Here is a 17,017-nt window from a genome sequence, read left to right on the forward strand (position 1 = left end):
TCTGATGACCAGAGGCCTCCTTGAACTCATTATAACCCTACAGTCGTATGACTGTCCGTTTTAACCAATTACTTTATTTGTTTTGTTAAAATGTTCCGACTTGAAAATTAAGAAAATATTAGGTTGATATCGTACCTCATACATCTCGTTCCAAGTGGGGTTGAGGTTCCTATTGATGACCCGGCTTTCAAAGGTCTCACCCCCGATGTTGATCTTGACATAGGGGTCACTCTTGCCCTTCACCATGCCCCCCATCATGTTGTCCTTTGGGACCAGATTTTGGCCCTCTAGAAGGTGGATTCTAAGCACCCCCTAAAACAAAACACAATGTCATCATAGACTCAGACTCTTCAACATTGCAATCACACTTTAACTTGGTTTATTTGTAACTACCTTAGTTACTAACAATAACATGTATGTCCATGTATATTACATGCTTTACCTCTGTGGCAAAGCTGGGGTCAGGGGAGGTCTGTTGGGGGCGTATCTTTGAGAGACCAGCTGCTAGGCTAGCTGCCTCTGTAGAGGAAGTGGGAATGTTCTTCTCATCCAACCATAGCACCTGAGAGAGAAAGGGAGAGCGAAAAACAATGAGAGAGAGAAACAAAGAGAGAGAGAGAGAAACATAAAGAGAGAGACAGATAACGAGAGAGAGAAACAAAGAGAGAGAAACAAAGAGAGAGAAACAAAGAGAGAGACAGAAAGAGAAACAAAGCGAGAGAGAGACAGAGAGAAACAAAGAGAGAGAGACAGATAAAGTGAGAGAGCGAGATAAACAAAGAGAGTCGAGAAAGAAAGAAAGAAAGAAAGAAAGAAAGAAAGAAAGAAAGAAAGAAAGAAAGAAAGAAAGAAAGAGAAGAAGAATGCATTACACATAGGCCAAACTGAGCTTTAGAGATGTGCATCCACCTTACTGTAGGTTGGGATTGAGAGGAGGAACCAGTCCTTACCCTGAGTACAGTGTTGATGTAGATGCGGCTGGCAGGGCCAGATTTGTCTAGCTGGAACCACTGGTCCAGAGACAGGTTGGGGCTGGACAGCAGACGGGACAGAGGGATGGACAGGCTACCTAGAGTTTGAATCCGGTCGTTGTCTTTAACCTGGAAGAGATGGGAGGATAGTGAGAATGTTCAATGAAGAATACACACATAGGAAAGAGTGTGGTCATTCAACAGATTGCTATGAGGTAACAGACAGAAATAATGCATTCAAATAATAACAAATTGGTGCAAAACATGTTATGGAGTTAGAATATCAAGGTACTTGAATGTCTATTGACTGCTTGCGTGGATCTGGGATGAAGAAGGTGAAGGCATCCTCCCACTCTGGGTTGATTGTCGTCCAACAGGTCTAAAAACAGTGTAAAGGATTAGAGAGAATGCAAAATAGGAGTGGGTTTGACTTCAAAGCAAAGGGTTATGATAGTCTATTACTATGGTAGCCCCGTTTGGTCCTTTGTTCCACTATAGGAGCCGGATGGAATAAGTCAAGTAAGTCACTACTCTGGTAGTTTTACCCTGCTCTCTCGAGTGATGTCCTGCACAGACAACTGCACCATGGGACTGGGTTCTTTGTTGCCCTTCTTCATCTAAAACACACACATACAAACACACATCAACATATAAAACACACAAACAACTTTAACACTTTATTAATGTAGCACTACGGGGGCTTTTGTTTCGGCCCAGCACTATCAACATTTGATTCAACTAATCAAGTTATTGATAATTAGATTTGATTAGTTGAAACAGATGTGTTTGTGCTGGGTTTGTAACAAAAGCGTGCACACTCTGTAGCTCTTCAGGACTAGGGTTGGTAACCACTGGCATAGACGTTGCATGGCAACCGCCGAAAAACAGTAGAAAGAGGAAACAAGTTGAGTGCCAAGAGTTTCAGGAAGTCTAAACACAGCACCACTATGGGTGTGTTTCATTGCAGAAGGTTGTTCCCTCTCCTTGGCTCCCATTCACTTCCTTTTGCAGATCAGACAGGACTGGATAGGTGAAAACAACATGTCGTGAAAGCTAGCCTTTAAAGCCGATGTTGCAATTATCTCAGATCAGTGATGGGAAGTGAACAAGGGCCGAGGGTAGGGAACAACTCTGTGTAACAAGAACCCTAGTGACAGTTACAGCGCTACCCTTGCAGCCACAGACAGGATGCAGCTTAAGGGCTGAGAGAGGAGGAGGAGGAGGGGGGAGAGGTTGACGAGGTGTGACTCACAGGAAGGGCTTCAGCCTTGTCCAGATACACTGCCAAGATGGCTGCCGAGGGGGGATCAGAAGTCTTACTGGACACTGTCAAGCTCTTGTTCCTCTGAAGAACCTGGGAGAGGAAGGGAGAGGGGGAGGAGTTGAGAGAAGGGGAGAGGCACTTAGCTCTAAGCACTTTTCATTCTGCACATTCCTTCACTACAGCTCACTGCCAGCGTACACAGTCACCACAATGTATAATCAAACAAGACGGAATGGGCCTCATATTGCTGTAACATTAACTTTGGGAGGAATAATATGATAGGGAGGATACGGATACAGACCTGCTCCAGTTGCTCTGTATTGGGCAGCAAGACCAACCACTCCAGTCTGAAATGGACCCGTCCTGACTTGGTTTCTTTCAGGGTGAACCACTGAGAAACAAAAATACAGATTGTGATGACAATGTAGTGTCTAACCGTGTCAGACATTCAATAATTCTCAAAATAACTCACTTCATCAACAACTGTAGACTTCTTCACAATACCCAAATCTATCTTGGTTCTGTAGGAAACGGCAGAGTGGGAGAGAGACAAAAAGAGAAATAAACAAAAGCAGAGAAAACAAGACAATGGAGAAAAAGAAGGAAAAGAGATCCAGCCGTATTTAAGGAAGAGAAGAGAACACTACATGTAAAACACTAGGAGACTTTCTACTCTTTCTACTCAGTTACATGGCTATGTCAGGTGAAAGGGAAGGGAAACAGTCAAAAGTGGCAGTGTGGCACACAGAAACCCATGGACAGTCAGTGAGATGTAGCTACCTCCCCAGGAAGTCATCCTGGTCTGGGTCTTTGTCATACACCTCCACCTCCAGCTCCTGACCTGGTACTTCATGGACTATGACCTGACATACACACATGGACATACAGTTGCATTCGGAAAGTATTCAGATCCCTTGACTTTTTACACATTTTGTTACGTTACAGCCTTATTTTAAAATGGATTACATAGTTTTTTCCCCCTCATCAATCTACACACAATACCCCATAATGACAAAGAAAAAACAGGTTTTTTGACATTTTTACGTATCACATTGACATAAGTATTCAGACCCTTTACTCAGTATTTTGTAGAAGCACCTTTGCCAGCGATTACAGCCTCGAGTCTTCTTGGGTACGACGCTACAAGCTTGGCACACCTGTATTTGGGGAGTTTCTCCCATTCTCTGCAGATCCTCTCAAGCTCTGTCAGGTTGGATGGGGAGCGTTGCTGCACAGCTATTTTCAGGTCTCTCCAGACAGGTTCAAGTCCGGGCTCTGGCTGGGCCCCTCAAGGACATTCAGAGACTTGTCCCGAAGCCACTCTTGTCTTGGCTGTGTGCTTAGTGTCATTGTCCTGTTGGAAGGTGAACCTTTGCCCCAGTCTGAGGTCCCAGGCGCTCTGGGGCAGGTTTTCATCAAGGATCTCTCTGTACGTTGCTCCATTCATCTTTCTCTAGATCCTGACTAGTCTCCCAGTCCCTGCCGCTGAAAAACATCCCCACAGCATGATGCTGCCACCACCATGCTTAACCGTAGGGGTGGCGCAGGTTTCCGCCGGACATGATGCTTGGCATTCAGGCCAAAAAGTTCAATCTTGGTTTCATCAGACCAGAGAATCTTGCTTCTCATGGTCTGAGAGTCTTTAGGTGCCTTTTGGCAAACTCCAAGCAGACTGTCATGTGCATTTTACTGAGTGGCTTCTGTCTGGCCACTTTACCATAAAGGCCTGATTTGGTGGAGTGTTGCAGAGATGGTTGTCCTTCTAAAAGGTTCTCCCATCTCCACAGAGGAACTCTGGAGCTCTGTCAGAGTGACCATCGGGTTCTTGGTCACCTCCCTGACCAAGGTCTTTCTCCCTCGATTGCTCAGTTTGATCGGGGAGTAAAGCTCTAGGAAGAGTCTTGGTGGTTCCAAACTTCTTCCATTTAAGAATGATGGAGGCCACTGTGTTCTTGGGGACCTTCGATGCTTGGGGACCTTCAAAAAAATTGGGGCACCCTTCCCCAGTTATGTGCCTCGACACAATCCTGTCTCGGAGCTCTACGGACAATTCCTTCGACCTCATGGCTTGGTTTTTGCTCTGACATGCACTGTCAACTGTGGGACCTTATATAGACAGGTGTGTGCCTTTCCAAATAATGTCAAATCAATTGAATTTACCACAGGTGAAGTTGTAGAAACATCTCAAGGATGATCAATGGAAACAGGATGCACCTGAGCTCAATTTCGAGTCTCATAGCAAAGGGTCTGAATACTTATGTAAATAAGATAGTTCAGTTTTGATATTTTTCAAACATTTCGAAAAACCTGTTTTTCGCTTTGTCATTATGGGGGTTTGTGTGTAGGTTAATGAGGGAAAAAAAGTAATTCAATAAGGCTGTAACGTAACAAAATGTGGAAAAAGTCAAGTGGTCTGAATACTTCCGAATGCACTGTACACACACAATGAGGACCAACAACACAGAGACATCAATAAGGAGACAATGTGTCTTTACTCTGTGATTACTCAGTTTGACTGTGTGTCATTGGCAGAGTGATAGTCCTTGGTAGACAGACATACATAGGGGAATCCCCAGGGGAATCCCCACATTGCTACTGGACCAATGCATTCTCTACCAAGTAATGCATTCTCTCCCTAAACAAATAATTGGAAATGAAGACATGTCGTTTTGCAACAGTAAATGCAACACTAACATGTGGCAATGACATTCAATGAAATAGGAATGAGTGATTTTTACGCAATCCTCTGGCTCCTGGCCCTCACCTCGTACATCTCTCCCCACTTGGGACAGACAGTGTTGTCCACAACGTGGGAGGTGAAGGTCTGAGGACCCACCCTACACAGGGCGTAAGGGTCAGACAACCCCGCTATCACCCCCTTGATGTAGTTGTCCTTAGCTGGCAGGTCATCAGCCTCCAAGAGGTGGATACGCACCACACCCTGAGAGGGGGCGGGAGATAGAGAGAGCGGGGTAGAGGGAGAGAGAGAGAGAGAGATAGGGAGAGAGAGAAATAGAGGGATGAGAGAGCTCAGATACAGAGTAGGAAGGAACAATTAATTATTTCATGGGGAAGGAGGGAGAGGAAGACAGTGAGGGGATTGATACTGGTATAAGCTCTACTGTGTGTCATGTCTGTATATCAGTCTGGCAGTTACAAGTGCAGACGAGACACATAGAGTCTGTGGTCTGAGTAAATAAATGTGTGTGTTTGTGGAGAGTGTTTGTGGAGAGTGTGGACTCACCCTAGGCAGAGGAGAGCGAAGCTGGGCAACGTGCAGGTCTGCTACCAGGGGAACAGTCAGACGGTTGGGCAGAACCAGGTGGGAAGCTATGGCATCCATTATCATGGTGTCAGACATAATGCTGAGAAACACAGGAGAGGGAGCACTCGACTTTATATATACAGTAAACACATGGAAGTGCACAAACATAGTACTGTAATTTCCGGACTATAAGCCGCAACTTTTTTCCCACGCTTTGAACCTCGCGGCTTAAACAATGACGCGGCTAATATATGGATTTTTCCCGCTTTAAATTTTTTTTGAAAGGAGATGACTTCAGTGGTTTCAGTGCACAGGAGGAGGAAGATAGTGACCAATGACTTTCTTGGTAGGCTACTGTTTACTGCAAATTTTTAATTTTTTTGTTACAAGCCGTGTTTCATTAAAGCCTATTTATTTTTGTTACAAGCCGTGTTTCGTTAAAGCCTGTGTAAAGTTCATTTGTTTCAATGTACCGGTAGGCACCTGCGGCTTATAGACAAGTGCGGCTTATTTATGTTCAATTTTTTTTATTATTTTTTTATTCAGCGGCTTATATTCAGGTGCGCTCAATAGTCCGGAAATTACGGTATATCAAAATACAGCAATATCATAGCATAGCACTGATTGTATCAGTTGGGGCATACAGTAAAGTATAGTTATGTGTTACATGAAGTGAATTATCATCACATGACATAGTGACTCCAATTACAGAACAATAACAACAGACAAAGTCAGCCTCACTTCAGGCCAGGGATGTCCAGTAAGTTGGTCAGTCCAGTCCAGTTGATGTCCAGTTTCTATAGGACAGGGGTGAGGAGATTAAGGAAAATATGAGGAATGTTGGGGTTTCAGACATCCAATACAAAGAGAAAGAGAGATACATAACACATGAAGGCATGTACAGTAGAACAACACACACAAAAATGAGGGTTCCTCAAAGGTTCTTTGGGAAGGGTTATGGTTCTATGTGGAACCATAATTACTCAAAGAACCATTTGAGCTCTTCAATAGTTCTTTACAGAACAGAAAAGGGTTCTTTGCTCTTTTAGTGATAATTCAAATGTACAGGCGATGGCTCATTAGAATATTTTGTGGTGTGGTTTGCACACAGCTCTTTTTGTGCAACTGTGAGTGAGGGTGTCATTCCAGTTTATCCAATGTGTTGTGTTATGCCAACACACATTATATATGACTATGGCCAGTGACAGTGTCTTGTGTCACTCGAGAACGGTTGATTCTCAATTCTTTCCTCAGGGACCACCAGCTGTTCTAGAAATAGCTAATTTGATTCAACTTGCCAATTAACACAATTATAACACCTATGAAATTTTAACAATATAATGTCTGATCAGAATAATAAACCCTGTATAGTTCTTCAAAAGGATCTACAAAGGGGCCTCCTAAGTGGTGCAGCGGTCTAAGGCCCTGTGTCGCAATGCTAGAGGTGTCACTACAGACCCGGGTTCAATCCCGGGCTGTATCACAACTGGACGTGATCGGAGTCCCATAGGGTGGTGCACAATTGGCCCAGCTTCGTCCGGATTAGGGGAGGGTTTGGCCGGGGGGGGCTTTACCTGGCTCATCGCGCTCAAGCGACTCCTTGTGGCGCCTGCAGGCTGACCTCAGTCGTCAGTTGAAATGTGTTTCCTCCAACACATTGGTGCGGCTGGCTTCAGGGTTAAGCGGGCAGGTGTAAAGAAACGCAGTTTGGTGGGTCATGTGTTGGAGGACGCATGACTCGACCTTCGCTGCCCGTTGGAGCAATGAGACGAGACCGAAATTGTGGAGAAAGAAATAACCATAAAAAAGGGTTCTATATAGCCCCAAAAAGGGTTGTAACCATAGTGGAACCCTTTTTTAGTGCTATAAAGAACCTTATTTAATGGTTCTTTATAGAACCTTGGGAAAGGGTTCTTTATAGCACAATACAGGCTCTATTTCAGACATAATGAGCATAGTTCTTTATAGAACCTTCAAAAAAGGGTTCTATATAGCACCAAAAAGGGTTCCGCTATGGTTACAAGCCAAAGAACCCCCCAAGCTGGTACTATTTGGAACCATTCTTTTTTTGTGTGAAGTAACAGGGAGTGTGAGATGGTGGAGTGTTGGGAGTAAAGAGGATATGAAGGGAAAGATGGACAGACTGCTGGTGTTAAGGAAAGAGGGGGATGGTTCCAGCTACCCACCGGCCTGCGGATAAAAAACATGGTGACCGCGCCCACGATGGGGACATCTCCAATCAGAGGCTCCAGAATCACCCGCATCATCCCATGCAGCTGGGAAGAGAGAGGAGGGAATACATTAATATAAAGTCACAAAACTGACAGAAGATTTATAAAGGACTTATAAAAACACTTATAGGGATTTATAAGTATAGACTGTGAATTATTTGTTTATACATACATTGTAAAATAATAGTGAAGACATCAAAACTATGAAATAACACATATGGAATCATGCAGTAACCAAAAAAGTGCTGAACAAATCAAAATATATTTTATATTTCAGATTCTTCAAAGTAACCACCCTTTGCCTTGATGACAGCTTTGCACACTCTTGGCATTTGACTGGTACTGTACATTAAAAATAAAGACGTCATTTCTTATTTATGTTTTAACATTATTGTGTTACCAATATCTCTTCCTGCCTCTCCCTTTCTCTTAGTCAGGTCAATACCTTCTTTGTCTCCCTATTTTCCATAATATCCCACAGCCTTATTACAGACTAGAGAGAGAAAATAAAACATACCTGTATTCCCTTGACTCCTGCCTTGCAGAAATACCTCTTAACCTCCACATTGATCTCAACATTTCCAACATAGCTGCAAGGTAAAAGAGAAGGATACTGTAGCACATTGCTAATGGTTTTGAACTTCCGATTTTGGAAGAGAGAGTGAATGGTGCCTCTGAGGCCTGGAGGAAAGTTAAACATTGAAGGGTTGAAGGTCACCTGATGTACACATCCAGCAGGACTTGTCCCCTCTCATTCTCTGTGTGTGCTTTTACACCCACCACCTTCATGGCCTACAACACACATACAGCATAGTCAACAAAGAACATACACACACCAAGAGAACACAATTATGTAAGACTATGAAAGACCATAGACCAATACTGTCCATCTCAGTGAGAGTGAAAGAAAATCTTGTGTCATGTATTAGTATGATGAGACCTGTAGCAGTGTGTGTGTGTATGGGGGATGTTATCTTAGAAGTTACCTTGTCCCCAAAGTCCACCTTAGTGAAGGTGAGGGTCTGGAGGTGAGTGCTGGAGGCACGGATGGATGGAGCGATGGTCTCCACTAGCAGCTTTTCCAGATATTGACCCACAAATGGCCACACCTGCTGCAGGATCTGAGTTGGGGGGACAGGGAGAGGAGCAGGGATGATGGCTATAATTTGTGTAATGCACACCAGGTAATTGCTTTTCAGCAATACTAAATCAGGTTATTGCAACATTTTCTCTGAGGGAAACACAGATAAGACTTGTTCTACCCCTTGCTACTTCAGGAGTTAATGTGGAAGCACAAGCACACCACTCTCTAACGGCAATAGGCCTACTACTTTAAAATGTCTCAGCTTCAAATACCCAGGCATGATTATCTTATGGTGGTCGTACTCAATGTGTCAATAAGAACCAGGGCAACATGCATGTGACAGATTAGACTTCAGCTGTGCACACGTCTGTCTTTTCCATGATAGACATAGTTTCACATATTCAGGATTCTGGGCCCACCCGTTACCTGTAGATCTGTTTATGTCCAACCTTCACTGTTTAGATAATATGGTTCCTATTGGGCAAGGTTAGTGTTAGGACGTAGACAAACACTATCCACGAAACACTTCCAACCTCCATTCCCCCAGGGGGCAGCAGCAACCTTGTCCAGGTGCTGAGCCTGGTTGATAAGCACACCAGGTGCTGCCAATTAAGGCGATCGTAGGTCAGTGTCCCAGTTTTGTAAGCTGTGAGGCTGCTGGTTGGTTTGGTGGCCATGAGGCCTTTTGTTTGAGTTTGAATCTTTAGTTTGTAGTTTTCCTTTTTGTATATATTTGTTTCCGTCACCATCTGAACCTAATAATCGACTTGGGCTCGTTGACCCAAACGAGTCAAGACAGAGCTGGCCATGAACCTAAGGTAAGGTTGCTGTCTCCCTGGGCACATGTGCATCCAACACAGTCCTCAAACACTGACTTCCCACATTAATACACACATTCATTCAGATTACATACCAGTTAACTAGGCCTCCTAGAATTGGCGAGTGCAACAATATTAGCAGGCTAGTTGATCGGTTTCGTAATGGCCTAGGGAAACCCTTCACATCAGGAAATGTTTACACATTTTTAAAACTGTCCCAGATCCTTTTTTAAATCACTGAGATATCTTTATCAGAACCCGAGTTATGAGCTTTTAAAGTTGACTTCAGCCAAAAAGTAAAAACTGAAAAAACAGCATTCAAAGATTCAGTTACGTTTTTTTCTAATTCCATTGAGGCAAGAGAGAACACCAACACTCAACTTCCTTTCCTTTGATTGTTTTAAAAGAGTGTCACTATATTTATTATTTTTTAAACAGCAACTGCAGGTATGGTTTGCATTAACTAATCCCTACTAGAACTAATTATTATACTGTACAATAATAGATACATGGAGCCAAAATAAGTGTAAATTTCTGTGCGATTATGAACTATCAACAACACTTAAAAAGAAAAACATTAAAGACAGAGCTGTTTGATTTGACTATATACACAACACTGGATGGCATTATAGATGTCCAAAATAATCATTAGAATTGAAATGAATCTTGCAGGAATGGGTACTGGAACAATTTGCTGACGTCTCCATGGCCAGGAAAAACTCTCTCATCTGCTGAGAGATGAGATGAAATTAGTTTGTCATACAGGCAATGTAAAAACAATACAAGTAGTCACAACACAACAAGACAATCACACAAAACGTAAATATAGCTGTAGAGAGAGTGAAATAGTACAGTACTAGTGTGCAAAAGCAAATAAAGTGACTGGGTAGTGTCGTGTGTTGACTGCGACCTGGTGTTGTTGAAGACCTGGATGGCAGTGGGCAAGAAGGATTTAAATCATAATGATATGAATGAATTTGACTCTCTGGCAAACTAACAAAGATATCTCGAACAAACACAAACTACTAGGTCATCATTCTTATCTTAGTTAAGTGCTCCATGGTGGCGACCACCTTGGACCAGCGCTGGCCACCAGATCCATGAGCCTGCCCATTCCCTTCACCATTTTACCCTGAGGGGGAGAAAAGCATGTTTCAGTGCTTCATCAGTCTTATTTATTTGGGTCCACAATACAGTAAATTGTCATGGAGACCCAAAAGTTAACACAAACACACACAAAGGGGCTCTCTTCCTTTTCAAACCTTTGTGTGTCTCTTATCTCTATTCCTATATCTCCATGAATTAACATGAACTTGTTAGCTAGCTAACATGTTTTGTGGGCTACAGGGATGAAAAATACCATGGTTAGTGAAATAGTCAGTGAAACATTTAGGCTAAAGTTAGCTATATCAGCTTGTCTTCAATAGTACTGTCACTCTCTACCAACATTGGCTACAGCCTAACTTAAACAAATACAAAGTAGATGCAGGTAGTGGAGGCATGATAGTTATGAAGTCTAGAAAGCTTAACATACCTTGCTTGCTCCTCATTGAAGATGCTCTCAGCTCTCCATTCATGAGGTGACAGAAGATCGTTGGGACCACTCGTAAAATAATCATTGATTTCCGGGAATTCAGAGCATACTGGCAGTTTCGCTCAAAGTAATTATAACTAATTAGCTAAATCAAACAACAAGCAAGGTTGCTATTTATCTTAGAAGTCAGCTGTCAGCTTCAATGATGATTAACTAATGATACTGAACAAAAATAAACGCAACATGCAACGATTTTGCTGAGTTACAGTTTATATAAGGAAATCAGTCAATTGAAATAAATGTATTAGGCCCTAATCTATGGATTTCACATGATTAGGCAGGGGTGCAGCCACTTGGGAGACAGGCCCAACCACTAGGGAGCCAGGCCCAGCCAATCAAAATTAGTTTTTCCCCACAATGGGGCTTTATTACAGAGAAAAACTCCTTAGTTTCATCAGCTGTCCGAGTGGCTGGTCTCAGACGATCCTGCAGGTGAAGAAGCCTGATGTGTAGGTCCTGGCCTGGCATGGTTACATGTAGTCTGCGGTTGTGAGGTCGGTTGGACGTACTGCCAAATTCTCTAAAACGACGTTGGCTTATGGTTGTGAAATTAACATTCAACTCTCTGGAAACAGCTCTTCGTGACAAGCCTGCAGTCAGCATGCCAATTGCATGCTCCCTGAAAACTTGAGACATTGTAGCCTTTTAGTGTCCCAGTGCAAGGTGCTCCTGTGTAATGATCATGATGTTTAATCAGCTTCTTGATATGCCACATCTGTCAGGTGGATGGATTATCTTGACAAGACATCAGCATTTGTGTGTATGGAAAAATCCTGGGATCTTTTATTTCAGCTCATGAGACATGGGAGCAGCACTTTACATGGTGCGTTTATATTTTTGTTCAGGGTAGAAAACAGAAAGACTGCGGATGTGTGCTATTACTAGGATGACAGGAGCACAATCCCAATTTGCACTCTGTCTCACCTGTGCACTCATTCACACACCTTCAAAGATTAAAAGCAGTGGATTGGTGTAACTGTAGTGGTAGATAATTAATCTACACCTATCCAAAAGTTGTACATCTTTGAGGGGAGTGGCCAGGGCTAGCAAGAAATGGGATGCAGCTCAAAATGACACAGCTAACGAATGACAGCAAGATGCCTCTCGCTTCCAAGTTTAAGATAGGATATTGATTAGTTTGCTTTGCTACCTAAAATCTAAATAATTCTGAATGGCTAAAACTGCTGCAATACTGTAAATATATTTTGATCACTTTGTCATTTTGGTCAGCTAATAGGCCTACACACTGATCAAGCAACATCGGAAGAAAGTGTGAACCTCTTATGAACGTTAGCACTGGCGTACGGCTAATTATAGACAAATGAAAATTCATAACTACATTGTTGATTGTAAATTACAACGTTATACTACATTACTAATTAGCTAGCTAATTATTCTGTATCTAAACCAGCCTGATTGAATTTCTCTGTAGCATGTTATTTTGAATTGGTCAACTCAGCTGTAACTGTCACAAAAGGTGCGTTGTTGAATTGACCAAACTGCTGCGGGAATGTGGATACTCATTCTTTTAATGAAATACGTAAAGCATCCACAGAAAAAACAAACAATAAACGATACTCACGACCAAACAGTGTGGCAGGCTAAACAAGCAATGCTCACAAACAATTACCCACAAACAAACACACCCTACTAATATAGGACTCCCAATCAAAGGCAACTCAACACACCTGCCTTCAATTGGGAGTCCAATCCCAATTAACTCTACATAGAAAACAAACCTAGAACCTATACCCACAACTAACTAACTAAACCTAGAAATACATAAACACAGAGCAGTGCCCAAAACCCCCGGAATACATAAATAAAACGACCTACTGCCTACACCACCACCCCAAACCATATAAAACAAATACCCTCTGCCACATCCTGACCAAACTCCAACAACAAATAACCCTTAACTGGTCAGGACGTGACAGTAACACTCTCAGGTTTGGGAAGTTAGCACTAGCGTTTTCACGTTGGGCATGCTATCTAACATAAAAACAACAACTTGTAAATTAACTATTTTCCTTAAATAATCATACAATATTTTTTACATTCCAATAAAATAAATGGTTTAAAGTATCCAAAACAACCAAAATCTCAATTTCCACAACAAATATTTTTGTTGCATTTTGTCTTTTTCCCAACAATGAATTTGCACGACATCAGACCAATTCTCGTAGGCCGCCTCACATTTGATCTCTGTCCAGTTCTAGGGGGGTTTCACGTTTGTTTAAAAGCAGGACCAGACTCCCTCCCTGGCAGTGAATATATAATGCATTCGGAAAGAACTCAGACACATTGACTTTTTCCACATTTTTCTATGTTACAGTCTTATTGTAAAATTGATTCAATCGTTTTTTCCCCTCATCAACATACACACAATACCCCATAATGTCAAAGCAAAAACAGTTTTTTAGACATTTTTGCAAATATATAAAAAATAAAATTACAGAAATATCACATTTCCATAAGTGTTCTGACCCTTCACTCAGTACTTTGTTGAAGCACCTTTGGCAGCTATTACAGCCTCAAGTCTTTTTGGGTACCGTAATTTCCGGACTATAAGCCGCAACTTTTTTCCCACGCTTTGAACCTCGCGGCTTAAACAATGACACGGCTAATATATGGATTTTTCCCGCTTTCAATTTTTTTTCTCCAAAAAAACACATTCTGTGACGTGCTCAGTTTTTTGCCGGCATGAAGCTTTCATTAGACCAATGAAATTGCCGAACGGGTTAAGGTCAAACAACTTTTTAGTTTACTGTTTAGATTAAATCGAGCGCTCTCAAACTTCCCATCATTCTGATTACGGTAGTCATTTTGTCACCCTCATCATGTCAAAGACACGGAGAAATGCATATGATGCAGCTTTCAAGTTGAAGGCGATTGATCTGGCTGTTGGAAAAGGAAATAGAGCTGCTGCACAGGAGCTTGGTCTTAATGAGTCGATGATAAGACGTTGGAAACAGCAGCGTGAGGAATTGACTCAGTACAAAAAGACAACTAAAGCTTACTGCTAATTTTTTATTTTTGTTACAAGCCGTGTTTCGTTAAAGGCTATTTATTTTTGTTACAAGCCGTGTTTCGTTAAAGCCTGTGTAAAGTTCATTTGTTTCAATGTACCGGTAGGCACCTGCGGCTTATAGACATGTGCGGCTTACTTATGTTCAAACATTTTATTTTATTTTTTATTCAGTGGGTGCGGCTTATATTCAGGTGCGCTCAATAGTCCGGAAATTACGGTATATATATTTTTATTTTATTTAACTAGGCAAGTCAGTTAAGAACAAATTCTTATTTACAATGACGGCCTAGGAACAGTGGGTTAACTGCCTTGTTCAGGGCCAAAACGACAAACTTCTACCTCAGCTCGGGGATTCGATCTAGCGACCTTTCAGTTAGTGGCCCAATGCTCTAACCACTAGGCTACCTGCAGCCCCGAATAATGCTATAAGCTTGGCACACCTGTATTTGGGGAGTTTCTCCCATTCTTCTCTGCTGATCCTCTCAAGCTGGATAGGGAGGGTGAATGGGGAGCGTCGCTGCACAGCTATTTTCAGGTCTCTCCAGAGATGTTAGATCGGGTTCAAGTCCGGGCTCTGGCTTGGCCACTCAAGGACATTCAGAAACTTGTCCTGAAGCTACTCCTGCATTGTCTTGGCTGTGTGTTTAGGGTCATTGTCCTGTGGGAAGGTGAACCTTCACCCCAGTCTGAGGTCCTGAGCAGGTTTTCATCAAGGATCTCCCTGTACTTTGCTCTGTTCATCTTTCCCTCGATCCTGACTAGTCTCCCAGTTCCTGCCACTGAAAAACATACCCTCAGCATGATGTTGCCAAAATCATGCTTCACCATAGGGATGGTGTCAGGTTTTCTCCAGACATGACACTTGGCATTAAGGCCAAAAAGTTCAATCTTGGTTTCATCAGACCACAGAATCGTATTTATTGTGGTCTGAGTCCTTTAGGTGCCTTTTGGCAAACTCCAAGCGGGCTTTCACGTGCCTTTTACTGAGAAGTGGCTTCCGTCTGGCCACTTTACCATAAAGGCCTGATTTGGTTGAGCGCTGCAGAGATAGTTGTCCTTCTGGAAGGTTCTCCAATCTCCACAGAGGAACTCTGGAGCTCTGTCAGAGTGACCATCGGGTTCTTGGTCACCTCCCTGACCAAGGCCCTTCACCCCCGATTGCTCAGTTTGTCCAGGCACCCAGCTCTAGGAAGAGTCTTGGTGGTTCCAAACGTCCATTTAAGAATGATGGAGGCCACTGTGTTCTTGGGGACCTTCAATGCTGCAAAATTTATTTTGGTACCCTTCCCCAAATCTTTGCCTCAACACAATTCTGTATCGGAGCTCTACAGACAATTCCTTCAACCTCGTGGCTTGGTTTTTGCTCTGACATGCACTGTCAACTGTGGGACCTTAAATAGACAGGTGTGCCTTTCCAAATCATTTCCAATAAATTGAATTTACCACTGGTGGACATCTCAAGAATGATCAATGGAAACAGGATGTGCATCCTAAACTCAATTTCAAGTCTCAGAGCAAGGGTCTGAATACTTATGTAAATACTTATGTAAATACTTATGTAAAGTACCTGTTTTTTATTTGTAATACATTTGCAAAAATGTGTTTTTGCTTTGTCATTATGGGGTATTATGTGTAGATTGAGGAAAAATCATAATTTAATCAATTTTAGAATAAGGCTGTAATGTAACAAAATGAGGAAAACTTGAAGGGGTCTGAATACTTTCCGAATGCACTGTATACTGTAGATGCGTGCTATAGAAAGAAATTACATCTGGGTCCAGTCTGGTAAATCTAGAGTGAGTCATCAGCAACATGAACAGCAAGGGTTTCTGGGCAATGGCACCTAGAGTCTGCTGATGCCCCTGTAGGAAAATCCAACTCAAATATCTGCTTTGTCTAAGAGATAGCTGTGCTCGGACCTCGTGTTCCCATTGTAGCGAAAATCATAATTTCAGTCTTGGCTGAGGCCTATACTTAGAACACAGGCCCAGCCTGGTTTGCAGGCTGGGCCGCTACAATGGGTAGGCAGTCATTGTAACTGACTTGCCTAGTTAAAAAAAAGGTTCAATTTAAAAATAATTACAATAATTTACAGGGCTGGAAGAGACGGAGTGAAAGAGGTTGGGGAAGAAGGGACAATTGTTGCCATTTGATTGGATTTTAGGGGTTTAGTTGGCCCCTCCCTCTTCCTGTGAGTCAGGCAGCACTAATATGGAAAGGTTGACAGAGTGGCCTGGCAATGGGCCTGCTCTGCTCTCTACTGTAGGAGGGGAGAAAGCTGCCTACAGCCCAGACACAGTGGCGAGGCTACTGGGGTGGGCGTCCCTGCTGTAACATAGCAGTGTAGCAGCAGCAGCACTAATCGCTCAGCTACCATGCCCCACCATCTGTCTATCAACATAGCAGCTGGCTCACAGAGACAGCGATAGGCATGTGTGTTTGCTGTGTGTTTAATGGGAGAATGATGAATAGGGTTTCTCTTTGCACTCTCTAAAGGGCAGGCATTTGTAAGCGGAGAGGTTACCAGATGAAAACTGATGTAGGGAGGTAATGTCGCAGTACCTTATTGAGCCATTCCACCTTTTCCACATCTGGGAAGTTGACCTGTGAGGAATTATAAATAAATAAATCAGTCACAGATTTAGGAGGAATACAAGAGTTGTCTTATCATGTACATAATGAGTTGTATAGCTAGGGTTATCGGACTAGCTTTTCCCAGTGCTTTGTCGGTGTTGTTAGTGAATGCCACAACGGAAACT

The 17,017-nt window shown here is 42.7% G+C and overlaps 1 protein-coding gene across 1 annotated transcript in view; it reads right to left on the bottom strand.

Annotated features, from left to right (window-relative positions):
- Positions 1–17,017, bottom strand: part of esyt1b (extended synaptotagmin-like protein 1b) — a 41,083-nt gene that overhangs the window by 21,981 nt on the left and 2,085 nt on the right. Inside the window, exons 2-18 of the mRNA XM_082959229.1 lie at positions 16,821–16,862; positions 8,718–8,852; positions 8,450–8,523; positions 8,249–8,321; positions 7,687–7,776; positions 6,242–6,297; positions 5,480–5,600; positions 5,000–5,176; positions 3,016–3,098; positions 2,708–2,756; positions 2,537–2,626; positions 2,224–2,325; positions 1,517–1,588; positions 1,264–1,350; positions 951–1,100; positions 443–562; positions 136–312 (exon numbers count right to left, since the gene is read on the bottom strand). Of these exons, the coding sequence (XP_082815355.1) occupies positions 136–312; positions 443–562; positions 951–1,100; positions 1,264–1,350; positions 1,517–1,588; positions 2,224–2,325; positions 2,537–2,626; positions 2,708–2,756; positions 3,016–3,098; positions 5,000–5,176; positions 5,480–5,600; positions 6,242–6,297; positions 7,687–7,776; positions 8,249–8,321; positions 8,450–8,523; positions 8,718–8,852; positions 16,821–16,862 (1,698 nt within the window). The remainder of the gene's footprint in view (positions 1–135; positions 313–442; positions 563–950; positions 1,101–1,263; positions 1,351–1,516; positions 1,589–2,223; positions 2,326–2,536; positions 2,627–2,707; positions 2,757–3,015; positions 3,099–4,999; positions 5,177–5,479; positions 5,601–6,241; positions 6,298–7,686; positions 7,777–8,248; positions 8,322–8,449; positions 8,524–8,717; positions 8,853–16,820; positions 16,863–17,017) is intronic.

This window comes from Salmo salar, chromosome 12 (assembly GCF_965601325.2).
Source record: "Salmo salar chromosome 12, fSalSal1, whole genome shotgun sequence".
Lineage (NCBI taxonomy): Eukaryota > Metazoa > Chordata > Actinopteri > Salmoniformes > Salmonidae > Salmo > Salmo salar.